A 24382-nucleotide genomic window follows, 5' to 3' on the forward strand; every position below is an offset into this window, starting at 1 on the left:
TGACAAGTGGTAGCCTTTCCAAATAGTTTTTCCAACATTATCCATAATTAAATATTAATTTTTAATCTTTAAATACTAAAAATTAATATAATAATTATTTCAATGCCCCGAAAAATAATCTGATTGGCCAATAACTAAATTGGCTAGGCAACTTCCATTCTTGAGTGTCTCTATGCCATCTTTGACCATCAAATTGGCGTTAGGTACCACTAAATGTCACTTCTCTAGTGTCACCAACTGACACTTATGGCCAAATGAATGACCTAGGTCAACAACTGGCACTAGATAGCACCAAGCACCTATGCGGCATAACTTATAGCAACTTTTGCCTTTGACATCTTGTGATTTTCTCGAGTCTTGGGCTCCTAAATTTACTCTAACCCCAATTACACCTCACATGTGCAACATTCACTTAACCGTGTGTTTAAAAATTAATCCACATGTTAAGTGAGGTTTCAAAAATACATGTCCTCATGACACCAACCACCCTGGGAAGAGTACTCAGAAATTGAGATATAGTACTTGAAGAGATCTCAACTAAATTCAGTCCCAAGAGGGTGCAATTGAAGAATTTCTGTTATTAAACCCTTAATTTACAGCGAAAATTCAAGTTTACCAGCCACCCTGGGAAGAGTGCTTAGAAATTGGGGTGTAGTACTTGAAATTCAGTAGTTGAAATTTGTGGATTTTAGCGAATCTCAAAAAGCCACCCAACCAACACTAAGTTGGACCACATGTCACCATGTCTGTCTCCATGGTACCGCATGCCGTATTGAAATCCACTTTTACCTTTCCATCTCACTCCTCTTATGTAACACCTCATAGCACTTTTCAAATATCTGCATCTACCTAGAAGGCTTTCACTAATAAGACTTATTTCAATAGGTTTAACTTTACGACTTGATCTAAATTGGTACAACACATTCTATACTAAAAAAACTTTGGAACCTTGCTGAGGGGCTAGAACCCCAACCTCATCCACATTAGTCCTCCTATGAGACTGTCTACTCTAGGAAAAGCGGTAATGCCACTGCTATAGTTGAGTAGATGCAAGGTCTTCTCCCAAAATTTCACCTCAATTACATCTTAACATCAAATCATAAGACTCACTTGATTGACCACTAAGCAGGTCAGCATAGGAACTAACAAATAAGCCTTGAGGATAAGCTCCAAAAATTCAAAATCACTGACTCCGAAAATTTCACCTCAATTACATCGTAACATCAAACCATAGGACTCACTTGATTGACCACTAAGCAGGTTAGCATAGGAACTAACAAATAAGCCTTGAGAATAAGCTCCAAAAATTCAAAATCACTGACCAAGAAAATCTTAAGGTCAAGTTAGCTGAGTACCAGTATTTCCTCACAAAGTTTATGTCACCAAGTGGTGATACTTTTTGCAGTTGCTTTCCTTATTTAATTATATAAATATTTTATTTTTATTTTCTTTAGTTGCTCTTGCTCTTTACCCCCATAGTTCTCTTGAATTAAGCCGAGATCTTTGCATGGCCAAAAGAGGCAGCCATTGGGATAAATTGGACTAATGGTTTGTCTGAGCCTTGGGATTGGTTCCATATTGAATGGGCACTGAAGAATTGAATGCTAGTGGTTTGGGACTGTGTGTTTAGCCACTAGAGATGGTGCAGGACAATGAGTCTGGCCAAGACAGAAGATGCACATGTGAGAATGCTCACAGAATAAAAGTCACCGTAACTGAGCCACATTACACTTTTTGATGTGGTTGCAATGATAAAAGTTGCTCAGAACAACTTGAGGAATGTAGGGGTCACCATCCCTAAAATTTAGGGAGTTACTATTTTTGAACCACAGAATTTGTTCGCGTCATTATCTTCATTTTTGCACGAGGATTAATTCTCTGGTCTGTGCCAAGGTCAAATTTTACAATGATCATCGAGAATTTTAGACCCGAGAGTTTAAACAGAAAAATTGTTACATGTATGCCCATGTATCACAATTTGGGCACAAATTCCCAAAAGAGAGAGAGAGCACTAAAAAAAACGTAATAGGTAGAAGGGGTAGATCCTGATGGCAGATTGCTGCAGGTACATCAGCTATGGAGAGCACTTCTTCATCTCTAGCTCATGTATGGAGGTAGAGCTTGCTCCCTCTGGTCAACTCTCTCTCTATTCTCAAAGAAAATGCTCTGCATGATGGGCTAATTCCATCGAATGTACAGTTTTGTGTTTTCTTTGCACTTTTGCTGAGGCAAGAGCCTCACTGTCTAGGTTCAGGAGCAACTAATTGCTTCTCCAATGCAAGAACTAAAGAAAGTGACGACCACGCCACACGAGAATAAGGTTTTCAGCTCTGATTTAGTCATGTTTGTGGGACTATTTTACTGTTGGAATGATGCCAAGGTCAAAGGGTTTGTAGTCCAACTGATATGGAGAATAGTTCTAGAATGGAATAAGGTTGAGAACAGGTCAAGAAACAAGTAAAAACAGTAAATACAGAGTTCTGCAGATTGCAATTCTGCACTTGAATTATTGAGTTATGCTCACAAAAAGCGTTTTCCTACTGGGATGTTGTTCTGGATATGTTATACTGTCCTTGTGCAACTGAAATTTGCTCAGAAAATATGAAAGTCAACTGTTCACAGGTTTTGTACTTTGAAACATTTTATTTTTGTAACTTTCCATCTTTTAATTGATAAAGAAATACCGAAATGGGTGCCGAACTTCACGACCAATCTAGTGTTGAGTGAGGGAGTGAGATCTCTATTTGTGTGTGTGTGTAAAGACGAGGTATTAACTATAGGGGACTACCGCTTTATATGAGTCATAGACCGGTTTCATGGTTCCATCCTTGGGATTTGAATTGTTTTTTGTAAGAATTTAAGCTCGGATAGTTGGCCATACACATAGAACTAGAGAGATGGCAGACATGGACAAAGGCAAAGGAAAACTCCCTCATAAAGAAGAGAGTTCTTCTTCTACTCATAGACACCGAAGAGAGAGTATTGGTGCACAAGTGTCAGCACCTTCTAAAACCGAGATTGAACCACAGGATGAGGAGCAAGAACAGGAGGACTTGTTTATGGCACAACTCCCCAGTATGGTTGGCTCTTTTCAACAACTTGTAAAGAATCCTCAGATGCAAAAAATTTTGAAGTCACATAATGAGAATTCTCAAGCTGAGTCATCACATCATACCATGGAGTGCTCAAAAAGGCAAACCTCTAATGTGCGTGAGCATGTGGAAAAGACACCAAACATGGAGACTGATCCAATGCAACAAGAAGCACAAGCACAGGATCAGGGAGTGAATGGTCAAGGCAGTAATGCACAAGAGGCACAGCAGACTATTCCTCCTCAGTTTGCTACCTATCCTGGTTACTTTGGTGGTGGGTCAGTTTTTCAAGCAATGGCTGGATTACCCCCTGGTTATCAGGGATACTTGCCCAAAGGGCCACCAGGAATGATGCCTATTGAGACAGTGAACCCACTTTATGCTAATATTGGTCTACAACCTGGTTATCAGACTTTGTAGAGTCGTTATTTGATGCCTACAGTACTAAATGCAGCGGCTGGTTTTTCTTAGACTAGTGGGCATATGGCAGCTAAGACAGGTGAAATTAATGTCGATAATGCACCTAAGGGACTCCCCTTTTTACAGCCACCTGTTTATGACAACCTGACAACAAAAAAGTGCAGTGTGGAAGGCTGCAACTTTTTTTAAAGGTGATGCTTTGCAGTGGTGGAACATATTGTTGATGCAAGGATATGCACCTGCCACTTGGGTCCATTTTAAACAGTTGTTTGCAGCTTCATGGTTAACTAACACCTTTGAAGTAAATGTAATGACTGCATGGCATAAATTGGACGCAGCAAATTGTGCAGATTTAGAAGAGTACAATAAGAAATTTTGGGAAGCACTTTTGCCAATGAGTTCTTACAGGACAGTGCCCTTGTCAGAACAAATTGAAAAGTATTGTTGCAGTTTGACCGAAGCCATCAGGGATTATTGTACCAAAACCACGGTTACAAATATGATACAGCTAATTGAAAATGCTGGTGTGGCAAATGCATTGTTGAAAGGAAAAGCTGACAACTTTAAAGGCACTAAAAAGAAGAATTCTCAGTTTAAACATGATCCTGTCAAAAGATGACGTACCAACAAGACAATAGGGTTTGCGGGGAGGAACACAAAGTCAACTCGGCAAACATGGAGAAGAGAAAAGAAGAGAGAAGAAACTCTGATGAATGGAAGGATGAAGTTCTGAATCATGGAGTGAATGTGATACAAGGGAACAAGGGTGTCGTAGCACAAGGAAGAAGATGATGACAGCTGCGAACCACGAACCACAATGTCCTCCTAAAGGGATGTGAGGGTAGTGGAGAGGCAAGAGAGAAGAGGTGACAAACTGAATGAATCAGCCGTGAGGAATGAATGAGAGAGTGGCCTATAAATAGGCACAGTCAATCTAGGATGGCATCCCTTTTTGGGGCTGCAAACCCTAAACGCAAACCCAAAACGCAAAACGCAGAAACGCAAACTGCGGGTGAAGGGTGAAGGGTTTCTCAACACCCCCTCTCAGGCCAAAAAAAGGGAAACAAGAGAAGAGTGAGGTGGAGATGCAATGCTACATGCTGAAGAATGCTCATCCAATAGGTGCCACTTGGACAGTGTCCCTCATGGGGAAATTATTCACTTGCCCAAGCGCCCTAGTACAAAGATGATAAAATCATGCAATGCATAGGAGGAATGTCGGACTTTGTGTGGTGCTGAGAACTATAAGGATATGCCTGTACTCGATCTCGGGAGGTGGCTCCATGCTAACCAAGAGACAATGAAAATCCACCCTGTAATCTGAGAATACCACTTGAAAGGAGACCTTTGGAGATAGTCAAGAGACTAGATGAGCTGTAGAACCCGAAACTCAACCTCGGGAGAGAAGCCACTAGCTCCATGACTCCATGCTGGAAGAAATACAAAAGCTTAGCCACCAAGTTGCTGTTGAAGACTAAGGGCCCCGATCTAGGTAGATTCTCTAGATCCTGGGTATGAGTAGAGGAAATGACTGCTCAAAGGAGAGCCACTTCTCGAAAGTAAAAGGTGGTGGTATGTGAAGAACTTCATGGCACATAGAGTCCCTCTCTGAATCGGAAGGAGTAGAAGTAGGAGCCCCCTGTGAAGCCAAAGAAGAACTGGAAGCCCCCTCTGAAGGCCAAGTAAGAAAATCCCCCTCTAAATCCTAGTCTAAGAGAGAAAGGGAATCCAACCACTCATGGCTCACGGACTGCGAAGCATCCGATGACGAAGGAAGTGCCGCCGATCATGCCGAAGAAGGTATCTGGGGCTCGGAAGAAGCTGGAAAGCACCTAGAAGTGGCCTCTTGAACCTGAGTGGAAGAGGGTGGGAAAGAAGGAGGCTCGGGATGAGCCATGGTGGGGAACAGTCGCGAGCTCTCAAGAGAGTAGACTGTGGAGGAGATGTGGGTCATGGAAGCCACTGTACCCGGAAGTGGGTGGAGTAAACCTCCGCATAGTGGGGTGGTCTCCAGGAGGGCTTATGACCTCGTGAGGTCTTAGAGCCTCCGTGTACTCGAAAGGACTTAGTGCGCATCAAGTGCAACTTATTGCCTTGAGGATAATACTCTAATAGCTGATGCAGAATGATCTCTGTGGCCCAAAAATGAGAGGTGGCACAAGGAGTACTTGGTGGAAGACACATATATTCCAAAGAGGTGGGGAGCAAAGGTCGATGTCAACAGTCTTCGATGAGATGACCATTTGTGCCACAATAGGAACACCCAGTAGAAGGGCAATCTGTCGAGGGAGACGCCATGATACCAGTGTGATAAACTGGATAAGGGAGGGTGGAAGGGAGAAAAAGGATATGTCCCAATGCGCAACAGAACTAATAGAGAAATCAAATGTTGATGCCGAACCCGCCACCGGTCTTTGTCTTCTCTAATGAGGAGGAGAGAGAAAGACTAAAAACGCAGGTTGCAAGAGAGAGAAAGACTGAAAACGTAGAAAAAACTAGCAGCAGCAGTCAGCATGCTGAAATCAGCTCCGAACAGTGTGTGGTAGGCTGGAAACAGGCGCCAGACTGTTGTAGACAGCAATGGCCAGCTTGGACTGCGATGTCCTCCGCGTCCGGGGTGTGGGCAGCAAGAAGAAATACCTGAAATCTGCAAAAACGAGATCGTTTTCTGAATGGAGAGTGATCCACAACAGCCACTTTGCTGTAAACAGCTGCAAACTGCGGGTGGAAGGCTGGAAACAGGTGCCAGACTGTAGATGACAACAAGGAACAGCTGAGACTGCAATGTCCTCCGCGAAAGGGGTGTGGGCAGCAAGCTGAAAACACCTGAAACCTACAAAAACGAGATGTTGATGCAGCAGAAGAAGAAGAGAAGGGGATACCAAACCCACCACCAGTCTTTGCCTTCACTGGAGTGGAGAATCTTTGCTGCTAGGTGAGCAGATCCATCTCTGATACCATGTCAAAAGATGACGTACCAGCAAGATAATAGAGTTTTCGGGGAGGAACACGGAGTGAACTCGGCAAACATGAAAAAGAGAAGAGAAGATAGAAGAAACTCTGATGAATGGAAGGATGAAGTTCTGAATCATGGAGTGAATGTGATACAAGGGAACAAGGGTGCTGTAGCACAAGGAAGATGATGATGACAACCACGAACCGCAATGTTCTCCTGAAGGGGTGTGAGGGTAGTGGAAAGGCTGGAGAGAACAGGTGACGAATTGAATGAATCAGCCATGAGGAATGAATGAGAGAGTGGCCTATAAATAGACACAGTCAGTCTAGGATGGCGGCCCTTTTTGGGGCTGCAAACCCTAAACGCAAAAACGCAAACTGCGGATGAAGGGTGAAGGGTGAAGGGTGAAGGGTTTCTCAATAGATCTTGGCAAGAAGAAGAAGCAATTTCCAAAAAAGACCAGCTTTACAAAGAAGTCTTTTAGGAAGAAAAATTTTCAGCGGTAGCCTCAGACTTCTTTTAAGCAAGGCAAAGGACAAAAGATGCCACTTTTTGGCAAATTATTTGAAGAAAGAAAAGCTGTAATGATGGCTGGGAAATGCTTTATATGTGAATAGAAAGGCCATATTGCTTCTAAGTGCCCACAGCAATCTTCTAAAGATGCGGAGGATAAAGATGCACCAAGTAAAAGAAGTCTAGCATTGGCTTAGTACCTAATATGGTGGGAGAAATGGTGCAGGACAATGAGCCTGGCCAAGACAGAAGATACACATGTGAGAATGCTCACGGAATAAAAGTCACCGTAACTGAGCCACATAACACTTTTTGATGTGGTTGCAATGATAAAAGTTGCTCAGAACAACTTGAGGAATGCAAGGATCACCATCCCTAAAATTTAGGGAGTTACTATTTTTGGATCCCATAATCTGTTCTCGTCATTATCTTCGTTTTTGCACGAGGATTAATTCTCTAGTCTTTGCCAAGGTCAAATTTTGCACCGCTCATCGAGAATTTTAGACCGGAAAGTTTAAACGGAAAAATTGTTACATGTATGCCATGTGTCACAATTTAGGCACAAATTCCCAAAAGAGAAAGAGAGAATTTAAAAAAATGTAATAGGCAAGAGGGACAGATCTGAGGGTGAAGTTTTCAGGGGCTGAGGGCAAATTGCTGCAAGTACATCAGCTATAGAGAGTACTTCTTCGTCTCTAACTCATGTATGGAGGTAGAGCTTGCTCCCTCTGGTCAACTCTCTCTCTATTCTTAGAGAAAATGCTCTGCATGATGGGTTGATTCCATTGAATGTACAGTTCTGTGTTTTCTTTGCACTTCTGTTGATTGCTTCTCCAATGCAGGAACTAAAGAAAGTGATGAGCACACCACACGGGAACAGGGTTTTCAGCTCTGATTTAGTGCTATTTGTGGGACTGTTTTACTGCTAGAATGATGCCAGGGTCAAAGGGTTTGTAGTCCAGCTGGTATGGAGCAGTTCTGGAATGGAACAAGGCTGAGAATAGGTCAAGAAACACGTGAAAACAGTAAATACAGAGTTTTGTGAATTGCAATTCTGCACTTGAATTATTGAGTTATGCTCACAGAAAGTGTTTTCCTACTTGGGATGTTGTTCTGGATATGTTGTACTGTCCTTGTGCAGCTGAAATTTGCTTAGAAAAGATGAAAGCCAATTGTTCACAAGTTTTGTACTTTGGAACATTTCATTTTTGTAACTTTCCATCTTTTAATTGATAAAGAAATACCAAAAGAGGCGCCGGACTTCGGGGCCAATCTAGTGTTGATTGAGAGAGTGAGGTCTCTGTTTGTGTGTGTATGTGTAAAGACCAAGTATTAATTGTAAGGGACTACCGCTTTATGTGAGTCATAGACCGGTTTCAATTTACCACTACTAGACCTCCAAAGTCCGATGATGACTAAGGAAGAGGTAACCAACCCTCACCCCTTTGAATGGATATGTGTGGAGGACTTCTTGTGGACTTGATCGTGCAGTCTCACACATAATGCAAGAACTGGCACTCAAACTCGTAGAAGATCGGCAATCTAGGTAGTGAGATAATACGCTTAATAAAATGGAAGTATTTGTTAGACAACTTGTTCATGAAGAACGTGACCTGGTAGTGGCAAACTTGACGAGTAACCGCCGATATTTGGCTAACTTGACTTTCAAATCATCCCCTTCCTTAATGGAAAACTCCAAAAGCTCAAAATTGAGATTGATATGTCGAGTGCGATCTCAAGCCACATAGTGGTCAATGAGATGACTACAACGTTGAGATGCAAGGAAAAAATGCTATAATGGGAGTAGGGTGGATAGGGGAGACAAGGTGAGGGAGTGGAGTACACTTCGGAAGCAATCCTAGAGTGCCCACCATGCATACGAGAAGTGTACATAGTGGATCCAAGTGAGGCCAAGGGCAAACTAGGTATGGTCATGGTAATCGCATCAGGGGCCCAAGGTGGAGGGATAGGGACACAGGGAGCAAAAGATGGAAATCCTTGCGTAGGAGTGACCCAAGGGATGTGTGACAACAATCCATAAGCAAAGAATGGATATCCTTGCGTCTGAAAGGTCGTGTAGGGGGTTTGTGAGTGTTCGTGGGTAGTGAGAGGGATGCCTATCACAATCATCCCAGAGTGAAAGGATGTGATAAAGAAGGGCTAAGTTAAGATATAGTGTTAAAGGGTGACATTCCCCCTAACGATGCACCAAGAGCTGGAGTGAATGAAGGGTAGATAAACGGTGAAATGCTGAACGAGAAGGTGCTAGGAACTGAGATGGAAGAGCCAACCCCTAGTGTGCTTTGAGCCGAAGAGGAATGTAATCCAAGCTTTTGAAATGAAGATGTGAGTAGATCAAAATGTGGAGAAGATAAGGGAGTTGAAAAGTATGGTTTACTTGCTCAAATGAAACAAATGGTAAAGATATACCTGATAAAGAATATCTACTTCGAGAGCCGTCTCTATTAAAGTTAACATACTAAAAATCACCGGGATCCTACACAACAAAGAAGAAATAGGAGAGGGTTTTGGCTCATACAACTCAAAAGGTCTATAAGAACCTAACATAAGGCCTGGCTAAGATAAATGAGATGGATTGCCAGACACACCAAATGTTGCGGTCCCTCCGAGATTAGAGAGATGGCCAGTCTCACCAATCGGTCCAAACAAAGTAGTAGCACTCGTTAGAGGAGTGTAAACCTGATTGTACATAATGCACAAGTACTCCTCGCCTATTAAATGACCAAAATGAAAAGAAGATGATAAAGGTGAAGGTATGTCTACCTCCTCCTCGAGACCATAATGCCTTCTCAAAGCCTCCAATCATGGAGAAGCCTAATAGGGCGTCATAGGATCCTTAGAAAAAGGTACTTGAGACATTATGAGTCATCAAGTTGCGTGTGAGTCTCACACAAAGACTACCCTCCACAATCGCAGCAAGATACTCTCTAGAAGAGCATAGGCTCTGATACCATGTGAAGATATGCTAGGGTTTGCACTGAGGAAACACAACAAGTATAACTAAGACTAAAATACAAAGACTCAGACAAAGGCAAGCAAAACTCAAACCCTAAATGCAAAACGCAAAACGCAAAAACTCAAACACAATGACAAACACAGAGAGAAGAAACTCTGAAGTGAATGAATGCCATAAATGAATGTAAGAGCATACAGTATGCCCAAGGGTAGAGCTATAGTGTTGGAGAGTGACATCCATCGAAGACGGATCCTGAGTGCTATAACCACCAGTCGGAGATGAGAGAGTGTTGCATAATGAAGGGCAACAGGCTGGTCACCAAAAAAAAGTAGTCGGAGGCTGAAATCTAGTAAACGCAGCAATGTACCACCGGAGAAAGCTGAAAACTTGTCACTAAAGGTAGAGAATTATCAAGTGCCAACAAGAGAGGTGTGCTAATGAAACCAGCCTTCCTTCTTGGAATAGGTGGTGATAACCTGATTTAAGAGTTAATTACATCAATAAATAAATGCACATAAAATGAAATACACACTTTACCATAACATTCTTGGATAGTACACACCCTATTGGCCCCAAAATTGGCGCCCCTTGCGGTATTTCTTTAGCTTTCATTCAATTGGAAGGAGTACAACTTGAGATTCTTCAATCTCCTCCTGCTAACCAATTGCTCTTGCTGTCATAAATGACCAGCAAGCCTTTTGGGTCATTTGCCCTTGATTCACCCAAGACTTCTTCTCCAATTTGACCCTTGGCTGGCCAAATGCTGCCCCAAATCAATTTGGGATGGGCTGGCTCCTAAATTCCCTTGATAATCTTCAATTATCAGTTGCTGATTTCAGTCCCTTGAGCATTCAATCTCTGGCACGGATCCCAAGGTGGCTGCTAAACCCTAATTTCTACTGTAAATTAGGGTTTACTGCAGAAATTACAGATCGGCAGCTGAAATCTCCTCCAAATGGCTGAGAATGGCTGAGTATAGGCTGAAGGAAATGAGAGAATGTTGTAAAGAGAGAAAATTTTGAGATTTGTCTCGAAGAACTGATCAAAATTAGTTGCTGCCCTGCTGTATCAACCCCAAACGGATGCATCAACAACAATAGGAGCATTAGAGACTATGATCTTTAGAAGAAAGTGCATCAGCAGCAATTGTCAGCTTCCCAAGGTCAAGAATATGCAATCTCCATCACCAAAATGGTCTCCAATGGCTGAGAATTGGCCCCAAAAGCTGGCAGCAACAATCCAACACCTCTTTTCAACAGCTCCAAAATATAAAAACGAGATTTCCCTCTCCCTTCAACCCTATTAGCCTTTCCCCCACTTGCATGGAAAAGTTTTGCCAAGTGGCAGCTTTCTTAATCCATTTTCAGCAATTTCCAGCCATTTAATTAATTTTCAGAATTAATTAATTCTGAAAATTAATTCAGCCCTTAATCCATGCCTAGAAAATTGACCTTGCCCATCCAAAAATTAATTGGCTAGGCCATTTGCAACCCAAAGCAGTCCCATGCATTAATTGACCCTTGGACAAGCATTAATCCATTAATTAATGCCTAGTCTCTAGTGTCACTACTGACACTTAATGGCCAATTAATGGTCCTAGGGGCAAACTGACACCAAAATTCACCTAGAATCTAACAAGTGTAACTTGTTACAACTTTTGCCTTTGACACCCATCTTTTTCACAGGGTCCTTCGGCCTTCAACTCTGAGAAAGTAGCTTGCACCTATCACATGTGTGGCAAGTAGACTCCTTGTCCTTGTTTTTATCATTTTTCTTATTCTTGTCCTTCCCTTTCTTTTGGGACGTCTAACCCAAAAGATCCTCCGGCTTTGGAGGATTAAGACTCTTCAATTGCTCCTCTTGGTCCAAGACCATAGGATCAAGCTCCTCCCACTTAAGGGTCTCTGTACACCCTAATGCAATTAAGGCGAAATAGAAAGCACTAAATCAGTGATTTGGATTGGCAACTATGACAACAAAGTTATCACCATATCTTCGGAAATAATAGCCTTTCTAGCATTCTGAACCTACATCTATAATTGTCAGAGGTTATTAACATGATTGTATTTGGAGATGGACTTATTCGGGTTCAAAAGAATCTCTAGAGACACCTACTTCATCATGGTCATCCAATTGTAGAGCTCCCCAAACTCTAGCCATATCTCACGAGCATTGATCAAATGCCCAATATGCTTCTTAACACTCAAGTTGATCTGTGCTTTCCAATAGGTCTGTTGGCTAAGTTCATGAATGAACCCAATATGGTACATTAACTGGCTGCTATGAGGATTTTGCGGTTCCTAAGGGGGACCCCTGATGTTGGTATTCATTATCAAGTAGGTACTCGAGATTTTCCTTTGGTTCTTACAAGTCGGACAGATTTAGATTGGACCAAAGATGTTGACCACTAAAGATCAACGACAAGATATTGTTTTACATTGGATGCATGTGTTATCTAATGGAGTAGCAAGAAGCAACCCATTGTTGCCCTTTCTTCCACAAAGGTAGAGTATAGAGTGGTATCTTCTACCACATGTGAGATAGTATGGCTTCGGAAGTTACTAGGGGAGCTTGGTTGTCCTTAGCCAAGTCCTATGACACTTCATTGCAACCATGAGAGTTGCATTGCTTTGGACAGAACCTAGTGTTCCAGCGACAATGAGAGTTGCATTGCTTTGGCACAGAACCCAATGTTCCATGCTAGATCAAAGTACATAGAGTAACATTTTATTTGGGAGAAGATCTTGGATGAGACCATTGATATGGTTTACTACAAGATGGAGAATAATCTTGCAGATTTGTTTACGAAGGCACTTCCTTAGCTTCTTCTACGACACCACTCTAGATCCTTGAGCCTTATTCCACGTCCAAGATCTAAGAGGGGGTGTTAGAGATTATCCATCCCTTGGACTAGCATTTCTCAGGTTACCATTGATGCAATAAATTCTCTCGGAGGTACACTTGGAGGGCATTATTTCATTACTCCTCTCAGTCAATGAGCACTTTTAGTAGACACGGTATACAGGCAATTTGTCATGCAAGCGATGATACCACGTGGCAATTGGAGGACTCATCGCTGATTATTTTATTCCTTTGTGCAATAGTCGACTGGTTTTGATCAGGTCGGCCAGTTTTTCACTAGCCGACTGCAATATTTTATTGCATTCTTTTCTCCTATTTAGGCCCAGTTGGCAGCCTGCCCCACTCACTTGTTTTCCACGTGTTGGTGAGAGAGATAAAGCTCAAGGAGATACGTCTATAGCCCTTATATATCTGCCCTCTTCATTTCAGCATTCATTGACTGCAGATTTCTATGTTCTTCTATCTCTTTTCTCTCTCCCTTTCTCTATTGTTCATTTTCTTTCAACCTTGTCCATATGCTTCTACATTCGCTACACTCTGACACAGCCTACCCACCCTATTCCTCCCCAACACTATCAATCCTATTGCTACAGCAAAGAATGCCTTTACGAACAAGACTCATTTCATCAATAGATCAAACTTCACCACTTGGTCCAACCTATGCAACAAGCGCTTGAGTCTCAAGGCCTTTGTGATCTAATAGTTGGTCTAGAGCCTATGTCAGACCCTCCACTAGCCCACGCTAAGCATATCCATCAATGGAGAGCTCACAATGCTACAGCAAATATCAAGTTAATGCAAGGGTTACTTCCTAAGTTTCACTCACAGTTATAGCACTTTTCCCTAGCATATGATCGTTGGAGTTATCTCGACCACTATGCGGCAAGAGATTGAACCTAACGTATAAATCTTGATTATGAGCTACAAGAGTTTTCTATCAAGAAAGGGGATGATCTAAAAATCAAGTTTCATTGATTTTTAGAAGTATGTAAATGGGTCAACTTGATGATCTAACATTCAATTTAGCCTACAAGAGTTTTCTATTACACTCTGTTTTGGGGATTATAATCTCTTTTATAGGGTTTTGGATTTCGGTTTAGGCCTAACATGCAAGTATGCATTGGTCCTTCCCGAAAAGAGACATGGGATGCTTGCCATTCCTTTGTGGTTCCATCTTCCTTGGAGTCTTGCTCTTCTAATAGTATGGAGACTTGCCCTCCCAAGGCTGCTCTTCACGCATCTCTTGATGCTACCACAGCAACTACATCTACCTAGCTCTTCCACCTGGGGTAGTTCATCTCCATCCTCTATCAGGGCTTCCTACCCTTCACTTAATATCTACAAGTTTCAGCATTTGTTATCAACATCATCCTCCCTTCTCCGTTGTACCTACCCTTTGCATTGCATGATTATCAGGGCCTTGTACACTCTTTCTTATATTTACAACATTCATTCATTTGCTTCAAGTTATCTTTCTTCATGTTTGTATTTTTGCATTTTGTGTTTTGCATTTTTCTAGTGTTTTGGTCATGTTTGTGCATTTTGTGTCTTCTTTGCACAAATCCCAACATATCTTCACACATCTTCCTTGCTCCTATCATCTACTCAAGGAAAAAACAGGACACTATTGCTACATCTTCAGCTGAGGCTCAAAATGGGGCCTTATATGATGGTACCACCAAGGCCATCTACATGAGCAAATTGATGGCAAAGTTACACTTTTCATGAGAGATCCCAACATTCATTTTTTGCAATAGCCAAAGTGCCATAGCACTTGCTAGCAAATCTATTATCAAACCAAAGACGAAGCACGTTACGGCCCTTTACCATTTTCCTCAAGAGTAGGTGAAGCTAGGCATCGATGCCTAGAATTTATGCCTTCAGTTGATAACTTCGCCGACATATTGACCACACAAATCAACCACATGATCCTCCAGTATCTTCTTCCACATATCAACATTGTAGGAAGCCCTGATTGCCTTTTCCTTCCATTGTCCAATGTGGTAAGAGGGAGCAACTATTTCTCTTGGTGCTTACAAAATTTTAGTTCCCATTACTTCATTTTCATATGTATTTATATCATTATTCATACGTGTTTTGACGATCCTACTTGTAAAAAAGTGCTTGAGCAAGTGAACAATTTCCCCATGAGGACACTACACCCAAGTGGCACCACTGTAGTATGCATTGGCATTGTGTTTATATGAGGCTTTGGACAGGGGGAAACTTGTGTGTGCAACTACCCAATCAAGGATAAAAACTCTTTACACTATGTTCACATACATGTTGTTACTTCTTACATCATCATGGTCATATATTATGTCAATGTAATATAGCATATGCAGCATTCACCTAATCATTTCTTCTACAATACATCTTCCCCCTACCTTGTCTTGCATGGATTACCTTAATGGAGGATGCTAATTATCCCCTCTTAAAATCCATCAAAAAGAAAAAGAATAGAAGAATGTAAGACCCTTTCAATACAGCTATCTGAAAGAAGACATTCAACACCTCTGTAGTCTCAGTATGTTCTTGGGCAATTGGCATGCGCCCATTCGTTGATGCCTTGGCTACTTTGGGATAGAACCTTTCAAATAATTAAAAGAGGTAACATAATAGGGCAGTATGCAAGATACACCTCATCATTTCCTCTACAATACCTATTCCCTCTCTACCTCTTCTTTATCTCATATTCCTTCACGAGGTGCATCTCAATTGGAGCACTCACTAACGAGATCGATCACCCCTCAATTGAGAAAAGACTATCCACTCGGGAAACATCTAAAAGTTCCAATTCTTCAAAATCAAGCCTGATGGTAGGTTCAAACAATCCATTTTTTTGTGAGCTTGATTACATCTATACTACTACCTCAATCACATGTATGGACTGCTTGAAACCAACCTTCCTTCCTGGACTAGGTAATAGATCTAATTTAACACAAGTTACAGCAAGCGATCAACACACAAATCTGAATATGCAAACCTTACCACTTAATCTTGGACAGCTGACACCAGATTGGCCCCAATAACTAGCACCCCTTGTGGTATTTCTTTACCTTGTATTGCTAGAAGGTTGATACAGTGAGACATAGATCTCCTTCAATTCAATACAATTGTTGTCAAGATTGGCCAACACTTCATAATATCAATTTGCCCCTTGTTTGTACTACAATCCGAGAACAATTGGGTCTTCTAGCACCCCTTGTGGTATTTCTTTATCTTGTATTGCTAGAAGGTTGATACAATGAAACATAGATCTCCTTCAATTCAACACAATTGCTGTCCAGATTGGCCAGCACTTCATAAAATCAATTTGCCCCTTCTTTGTACTACAATCCAGGCACAATTGGGTCTTCCATTCTCTTGCATATAGGCCACAATGAATTGAGAACGGGCTACCTCTCTGATCAGCTGTAAATTTTTTGTGTTCAGTTGCTACACTAACTACCAGATCTTCAGCAATTGAGCAGGAATCCCAACAAGGCTGTGGAAACCCTAATTTTCTGCTGTAGATTAGGGTTTCAGCAGCAACTTCTTCAATTGCCCTTCTTCCAATGCTAGAAATGGCTGAGAACTGCTGAGGGATTATCAATAGATGAGAGAGAAACCTAATGAGAGAGAAATTTCTGTCACAAGAAGTGGGCTGAATCTACTGGCACCAACCCCAAAACCAAACAAAAAGTTCTCCCCTGCTGCCAAACAGGCTGAAGATGCAGTTATCCAGCCCTGGATGTTGCCGCTAGCAGTTGTTTTCCTCCCGGATGCTATTGCCTGGCCCTACACTGCCTTCACTTGGCTGGACATGCCCTGAATCAACTGGCACATGCAGTCTACAGCCTCTCTCCTATCTTTCTCGGGCTCCACCAGCATTAGAATGTCACAAGAAGTGAGCTGAATATTGCCTTCTCTTGGCTGGAAATGCCCTGAATCAGCTGGCACCTACGGTCTACAGCCCCTTTCCTATCTCTCTCGGCCTCCACCAGCTTCAGAATGGTTGGAATGACCGTCACCCAACCTCAACAGCCCTATCTCACCCTTGCATGGGTAATTTTGACAAGTGGCAGCCTATTTTGCCACTTCGCAACCTTCTGTCTTTTCCAACATTATTTAGTTAATCTTCAAAATTTAATTTCTGAAAATTAATTCATTATGTCCCTGCCCAAGAACTGACTAGTGCTCGTTCACAATTAATGTGCAAACCCCCATGGGTGTCTAATTAGCCTTGGACTAGCATTAATCTATTAATTAATGCTTAGTCCCCTAATGTTGCCACTAGACATTTTAAATGCCCACTTAATGACCTAGATCCAAACTGACACCCAGGATCCACAAGTACCTGTCAATATAACTTTACACAACTTTTGCCAATGTCACCCACTGCTCACTTGGGGTACTTAGGCCGTCAATGTAATTAATTGACTTGCACTTCACATGTGTACAACTTAATAATGCCAAAGCTCAGCATTAAAAATACACGTCCCCTTGACAGACCTCCCCCTCCAAATCCTTGCAATGATTCATGATTACAGTGCAATGTGACAAAAGCAAAGCAATACTGAACTGGAAAAAGCATAGGTATCATAGTCAAAGAACATCAACTATTGTTGTTAGTATTATGCTACTGCCAAACACATGTTGGAATTTCCAGCCAACATAACTAGCCCATAACTAACCAAAAATGAATGATAACTGCTGTCCAAACCACATTGGATGCATCCATTAACTCTAGAACAAAAGTGTTCTCGCCAAGTAGCAATAGTAAAGCATAAACTGCACATAAACCATGGCTGAACTATCAATGGAATCCAATAGCATTCTGTTGTCCATAAAAAACCAATTGAATACCATTGATTGCTAATGATCATCCACTAAAAACCAGTGAGTGTGATAATCAATCATTAATGATCATAATCTGATGTAGATGTACAGTTTCAAAGCTGCAATGAAAAGCGTACCCATCTACATACCAACTGTAGTGACTAGTAACATTGAATAGTGACCTCACAATAAACATAGAGTCAACAAACAATACCTTGGATACATGCTGAATACATCCGAGATCCATTATATACATGAGTTTTCCATCACTAGAGGAGTGGAAGTGCTACCTCCCCCTTGATCAAGTAGTGCTCTAGACCTCCTACTCTTCTAAACCTTAGAGTTCCCAGATCTAAAGTTGGTAATCAAGTGGCTACCCTAGTGGTATGCCACTTGTTTTATCAAATTGCTAATCCGAGTTCAAATCTTCCTTTTTTATTCCTACACTAAATGACCATGCAATTGTAGAAATTGAACTCAAGACCATCTCCTCACCATGCATTCAACTTAACCAACCAAGCTACACCCGTTCTCTCTCTCTCTCTCTCTCTCTCTCTCATAATGGGATTCATAGGCAGATACAAGGGATTATTGCTCGGGCTAGAGCTAGGCTCTCCATACCCACATGAGATTGTACCATTTGGAGCTCATTGTTACTAAATAGAGCTCTATGTCTTACACATAGCCAGAGTTAGTTTCCTTTCTTATTTTGCTTTGTGCTACATATCTTGCCCAAACAGTTGTACCATCATACACATGATTGTAACTCATGGTCTCATAGGTCAATTTGGCCTTTTATAGACGTTAATATATCATTTCATTTCTCTCTCTCTCTCTCTCTCTCTCTCTCTCTCTCTCTCTCTCATAATAGGATTCATTAATCACAAAAAGTACAAAGGTCACTTGACATGATAAAAGCCATTTTCATCAACATATAGTCCCTAAAAATGAAGCGCAATAACTCAAAACTGAAAAGAAACTATAGGAAGAGCCAAAATCCAAGGATCAAAATGCTCTTAGATGAAGATACTTGAAGTGACTTGTCTTGATCAGCATGTGATAATTTTTATTTATTTTTTGTGGCAATATCATGACTATCTTTAAGTACCTTATCAATCCATCATGGTGTAGAGTCTAAGTGCAAGATAACTGAAATTGGCATCAAGCATCCTTGGAGTTATTCCTAAATAGCACTATACTCATGCAAAGTACAAAAAGTGTGGCGAGCTGAAAGAAAAGACAAAGTTCTATTTCTTCCAAGGAGCAATGCCATGGATAAGCTAACCATGCCCACGCATGCTGTATCTAGTTGCCTCTACATCAAATTCTTATCTGACCATGTAATAACTAGAATGATGATAAATTTTCCAACTAAAGCTAGGTGTGCAACTAGTTTCCTAAAAGTTTTCTACAATATAATTTTCAAAGACCATGGGGAAGAAAGGCTTCAAACTTGTGATGTACAAGCTACAAAAGTGTATCGTGCTAGAGTGTCATATCTATGCAAGTGTTTCACGCACAAATTTTTATTTCCCACCTTTGGTTTTACAGTTAGTGTTTTTGGGCACCAGGTAGTCTTGAGGGTTTGTTCCACATAGCTATATATTGAGACACTCTCTTGTAGTTTATATCTCATAGTGCTCTCTCTCTCTCTCTCTCTCTTTTTTTTTCGTAAAAGGTAATTGTATTAATTACGAAGAAAGTACAAGATTACATGATTACACGAGTACAAGAGGCACGAGGGCCATAGGCCAACGTGCGGGAAATCCCCGGACTAGGGTACTAAAAAGTTACACCAATCATGGCAAGGACCCAGAGGCAATTGCCAAATGCCAGGAATACAAATCCTCCCGAGGGAGCAAGTCAGAGTGCCTGATGAGATCTAGCTGCCAATGCAAGAGCCCTTTAAGCCTTGCAATATGTCGCGGTACATTAGAAGCCGAATCAAAGAGAAAAGCATTTCGGGTGGTCCAAATGTGCCAGCATCCCCAGTATCTGAAAAAATGGAATAAGATCTTCATATGTAACGGTGGTGGTGTGGGATACTTCGGGCGCACAAAAACCCAATCGAAGGGAGTCAGTGAAGACCCAACCACCGCGTGCCAGATTCGTGACAAGAGTGACCAGATATTCTTGGCGAGCGGGCAAGAAAGAAAACGATGTCGGGCCGATTCCGCCGAAGTGGTGCAGAAGAAGCAAGTGCCATTCGAGATTCGACGCTTGGAAAGGGCCGAGGCAAGAGGAAGACCACCAATCATTACCCGCCACAGAAAGACCTTGCATTTGAAAGGTGTCTTGTTCTGCCATCCCTCCATCAGCGTTGCCTGCCACCATGACAGTGATTTCCGCAGGCCCCAAACAGCATTAACTTTCACGCCCAACCATTGGTGATCTTTAATGAGAAGATGATACACCTGATTAGTAGAGGCATTTTCCAGACTCAACCGGCCTGCAAGGTCCCAGTCCTGCCAAGGGCGATCCATAGCCAGGGCAGGAAAGGGTTGCCTACCCTGAAGTTCCGAGGAAAGCTTCCCCCACAAATCACGGTATCCGCGCGGGATCCTGAAAAGTCTCCTAGCAGTCCGAAATGATGCAAGGACATTGCGAGTGGCAAGGGTAGCATCCGCAATCGAAGTCACACCCAAACGGGCCATGCGGTTAAATCTTGGTCTGAGCTGATGTTTATCTTCCCATGAAAGTAATGTGGATACCGCCAACAATTCCAGCTGAAAAGAATTTGTCTGCACGCGGTCCCCTACAGGATGCCAACGGGCCTTTTGGAGCACCACTTTCCAAGAGCCGACCAAATGCACTAACAAAGAGGAAGAGGGACTGGAGAAACGAGCGTCAGCATTAAGGACATGCCACCATGAGGCTCGAAGCTGTGTGTTACCCTGGCGGAGGCCGCTGTCCTCAAGAAAATAACGGGCTATGATGGTCCACGGGTGATGATCCACACACATGGCACGAAACAGAGACCAACGAAGAGCCAGCATATGGGTTTCTGCATCCAAAATAGCTCCACCACGCATGCGCTTAGGGGTACATGCATGTGACCATGAAATCCAGGAAATGCCTGCTTGCAGTGAATCTTTCTTCCATAGCATGAAACGAATGGGATGAGTAAGAGCCTTCAAAGTACTGGGCGTCCATGGCAGTAATGGCAGTAATGGCAGGAAATACGTCAGCATTGGTAGCATAATTGTCTGAGCCACTTTGAGGCGGACATGGAACGGCCAGGCTTGCGACTTCCAATACATAAACTTCACGGCCAGTTTGTGTGAAATCCACTCCAGCAGGGCCTTTGGCCGTACATCCACCCCCAATGGGTATCCAAGATGCCTGACAATCGCGCCACAAGAAACCACCTGGCCCTGCCAGCCTAATGACTCTAAATCAGGCTCCGTGCAACTGAGAATGGCTGACTTGAAGGCATTGATGCGAAGACCAGAAGCTTGACCAAAGAGCGTCCAAACATCTAATGCCTTGCGAATGTTATCCCTGTCCGCCTGCAAAATCATAAAGGAGTCATCAGCCAAGGATTGGCTAATGAAGTGCTGCCCCAAAGGAAGAGATAACCCTGCCAGCTGGGCAGAAGCCGCCATGGAGGATAACATTGAAAGGACCGGGTGAGTTGCCAAGGCAAAGAAGAGAGGACTCAAAGGGCAGCCTTGTCTGAGCGAGCGTGCAAGGAGAAATGGCTCTGTGACCCCACCATTAAGCATAACTCTTGAAGAAGCCTCAGTACTAATGGTGTAGATCAATCGGGACATGCGGATCCCAAAGCCCATAGCAGACATAAGCTCTGCAAGGAAAGACCAGTCCACACAGTCAAACGCCTTTTCCAGGTCCAGTTGAATCAAGACCACTTGCTGATTGGAGTGCCTCGCATAATCAATAGCCATTTGCACATTCAAGATATTGTGCAAAATGTTGCGTCCCTTAATGAAACCATATTGGAGGGGGTGCACAAGAGCTGGAAGGTGCTTGTGAAGCCGATTTGCCAGCACTTTGGAAAAGATTTTATACATCACGCCCATCAACGAAATTGGTCTCCAGTGTTGCAGCTTTGACGGCGAAGGGACCTTGGGGATCAGTTTGATGAGGCCTTCTTTCCATGAAGAAGGCATGACCCCTGTTTCCCAAACCTGCTGGAACATGACCACCAAAGGCTTTACCAACTGCGTGGCTGAGTGCTCAAAAAATTCATTAGTGAGACCATCCCAACCAGGACTTTTATCCTTAGGCAGGTGCAACAACACATCCATAACCTCATCTTCGCAAATATCCGCCTCCAAAGAGGCTTGCATATCAAGCGGAACCTGCTGGTGGACCAGCTGATAGAAGACCGAGCGGGCATGCGTAACCTGGCTAGACGGCAAGGATGAAGAACCAAAAAGATCCATAAAATAATTTCTGCACATATTGATAATGGTCTGCGGATCAGTGACCATGCGACCTTCCGAGTCCTGAAGTCGAGTCATATTTTCGCGAGCCGGAGAAGCATGCAAGGCGCGAAAGAACTTATGAGACTGGCAGGCATTATCTTGCAATGTGTCAGTCAAGTTATGCAGCTTGGCCTGCTGATAAGATTTCAAGCTAAAGACTTGAATAAGATGGGCCAAACGCCGCTCCAGTGACAGCAGAAAATCATCATCTGGGGAATCCAGGAGCAAGGAACGGACCAAGGCCAATAAGTCCTCTGCTGCAAGTCGACGGCGGCGACAAAGAGAGGCAATGTGAATCCCATACTGCCGAGCAACCCGCTGCACATTAGAGAGCAGGCGTGCAAACGAAGCCAAGCCCTCAGAGGCGAAGTCCAATAAGAACCTCTCAATCAGTTGCTGCATATAATCCTGAAAAATTGGATGCTTCAAATAAGAGGAGTTGAAGCGTAAAGGGAGCTTATCCAGGAACTGCATAAAAGGTGCAACAGATTGTGCCCGCATCTCAAGCTGGAGGGGAAAATGATCCGACAACGCATATTGCTGCAAGACCTTCATCTCCAGCATCTCGGGAAGAAAATCATCCCCCTGCATGATATACATTCTGTCCAATCGCGACCAAGTGGTTGCATATTGCGCAGAATGAAAAGTAAAACCTGAAACAGAAGGGTGAAGCCACGACCAAAGATCTTGCTTAAGTATGTGCAAAGCAAAGGAGTTCCACACCCGGCTTTCTGGCGTATCCATTACCGAGTGCCCTGAGGTGGACTGCGAAGAGTCAACACACATATTGAAATCTCCCATCAAAAACCCTCTGCGGCCAAGTGCCATGGAGCCCTGCAAAGTCAACCATAGATCCCGTCGGGATGTGGGGTCATTGGGAGCGTAAAGTCCCAGCAGCCATAAAATCTCACCTTCAAATAGGACTTCGATTACCAGAAAGCGGCCGTGCACATCATTTTTAACAAGAACAGGCTGGTATTTCTCATGAACAATCATCAGCACGCCCGAATAATGCTTAGCATGTGTCCCTGCATAAAACAGACGAAATCCACGACAATCCACAACCTTTCCTGCCTCACCATGACTTTTGTGCTCCACTGCACATAATACATCCCACTGATTTTCATGCAAGACAGACCACATGGTATGCTGCTTATGGCGAGAGCAAATGCCTCGCACGTTCCACGTGGCAATCTTCATATATTTTCAAACAAAGGAAGTCAGGAACGAGGCGCCTGTTGCCTCGATTGCATCTTTTCCGCGAGGGCATCCAGGACACCCTCATCCAGAAAATCAGCCAATACTGCAAATGAATTCGGGCGACCTGCTTTAGAGGTAGAAGGGAAATCCACTACCTTGGGAGCAGGGCGGGGATAACGCCTATCCCAAGGAGTAATCACATTGCCTTTCGCATCAAACGCCAGCTTAGCAGGTGGGCCCTTGGGGCCCTCGGAATAGACTTTCCTTGAAGACGGATTCCGGGGGGCTGACGGGGCCATGGTACGCACAACCTGCTGTGGGGTAACCATGTCTTTCCTGCGCGTGTACGTGCGCACGGAATCCGGGGAAACATGAGGCCCAGGATCTGCCAGGCCTGCGTCCAACTTTTTACCTTTTTTTTGTCGTGCCTCAATCCAATCAGAGCTAGGAGAATCCAAAGCTCGGACCTGTTGTTTACCTTTTTCCATGACAGTAGGGGGCTGAAGGGTCTCCTGTGTCTGGGCATCAAGCACCATGTCATCCTTGGGCTGCACAACCTGCGCCTCCTCAGAAGACAGTTGCCGTTCCGGGCATTCAGCTACAAAATGCCCTAATTTACCACATGAAAAGCAGTGTCCGGCAAAATTGCCCCATTTCAGGCGAAAATGCAAAGGATGCATGCCAGCGCAATTGAGGCGAAGCCACGCAGGCCTTTTCCTGGCCGTATCCCATAACATGCATAGACGGTTTCGGTTCATAGCCCTGAGGCTGGGGGGAACCAGCACTGTGCCCACAACCGCCATCGCGTCTTTCAACAATGGCCAATATACCGCTGGACAATTTTCCACTTCCACCCACACCGGGCATTCGCGTTGAAGCAGACGCTGGAAGTCAGCCATAGGGCGCCATGGTACCACATGGACCAAGCGGCGGTCAAAGAATAGTGGCAACTTGGACAGTAGCTCAGCTCGATGCGATTCAGATTTCAACAGCACCTCATAAAAGCCGCGAGGGCCAAGGAAGATCTCCTCAACATACTCCCCTTGCAATAAGTGGTGCATCCACTGGCGAATATGTGAGAGCACTGGGATCC

General features: G+C 43.3%; 2 protein-coding genes across 2 annotated transcripts in view; one reads left to right on the forward strand and one right to left on the reverse strand.

The window, feature by feature from the left end:
• LOC148029555 (tRNA-thr(GGU) m(6)t(6)A37 methyltransferase) overlaps positions 1-24382 on the reverse strand; it is a 68557-nt gene that overhangs the window by 41781 nt on the left and 2394 nt on the right. The gene's annotated exons all lie outside the window — the stretch shown is intronic.
• On the forward strand, positions 2898-3512 carry LOC148029556 (uncharacterized). Its single transcript, XM_087688761.1, has one exon. The coding sequence runs from the start codon at positions 2898-2900 to the stop codon at positions 3510-3512; it is 615 nt and encodes a 204-aa protein (XP_087544887.1).

The sequence above is a fragment of the Lygodium microphyllum genome, chromosome 11 (assembly GCF_053477565.2).
Source record: "Lygodium microphyllum isolate KBCC chromosome 11, Lygodium_microphyllum_v1.1.10, whole genome shotgun sequence".
Taxonomy (NCBI): Eukaryota; Viridiplantae; Streptophyta; class Polypodiopsida; order Schizaeales; family Lygodiaceae; genus Lygodium; species Lygodium microphyllum.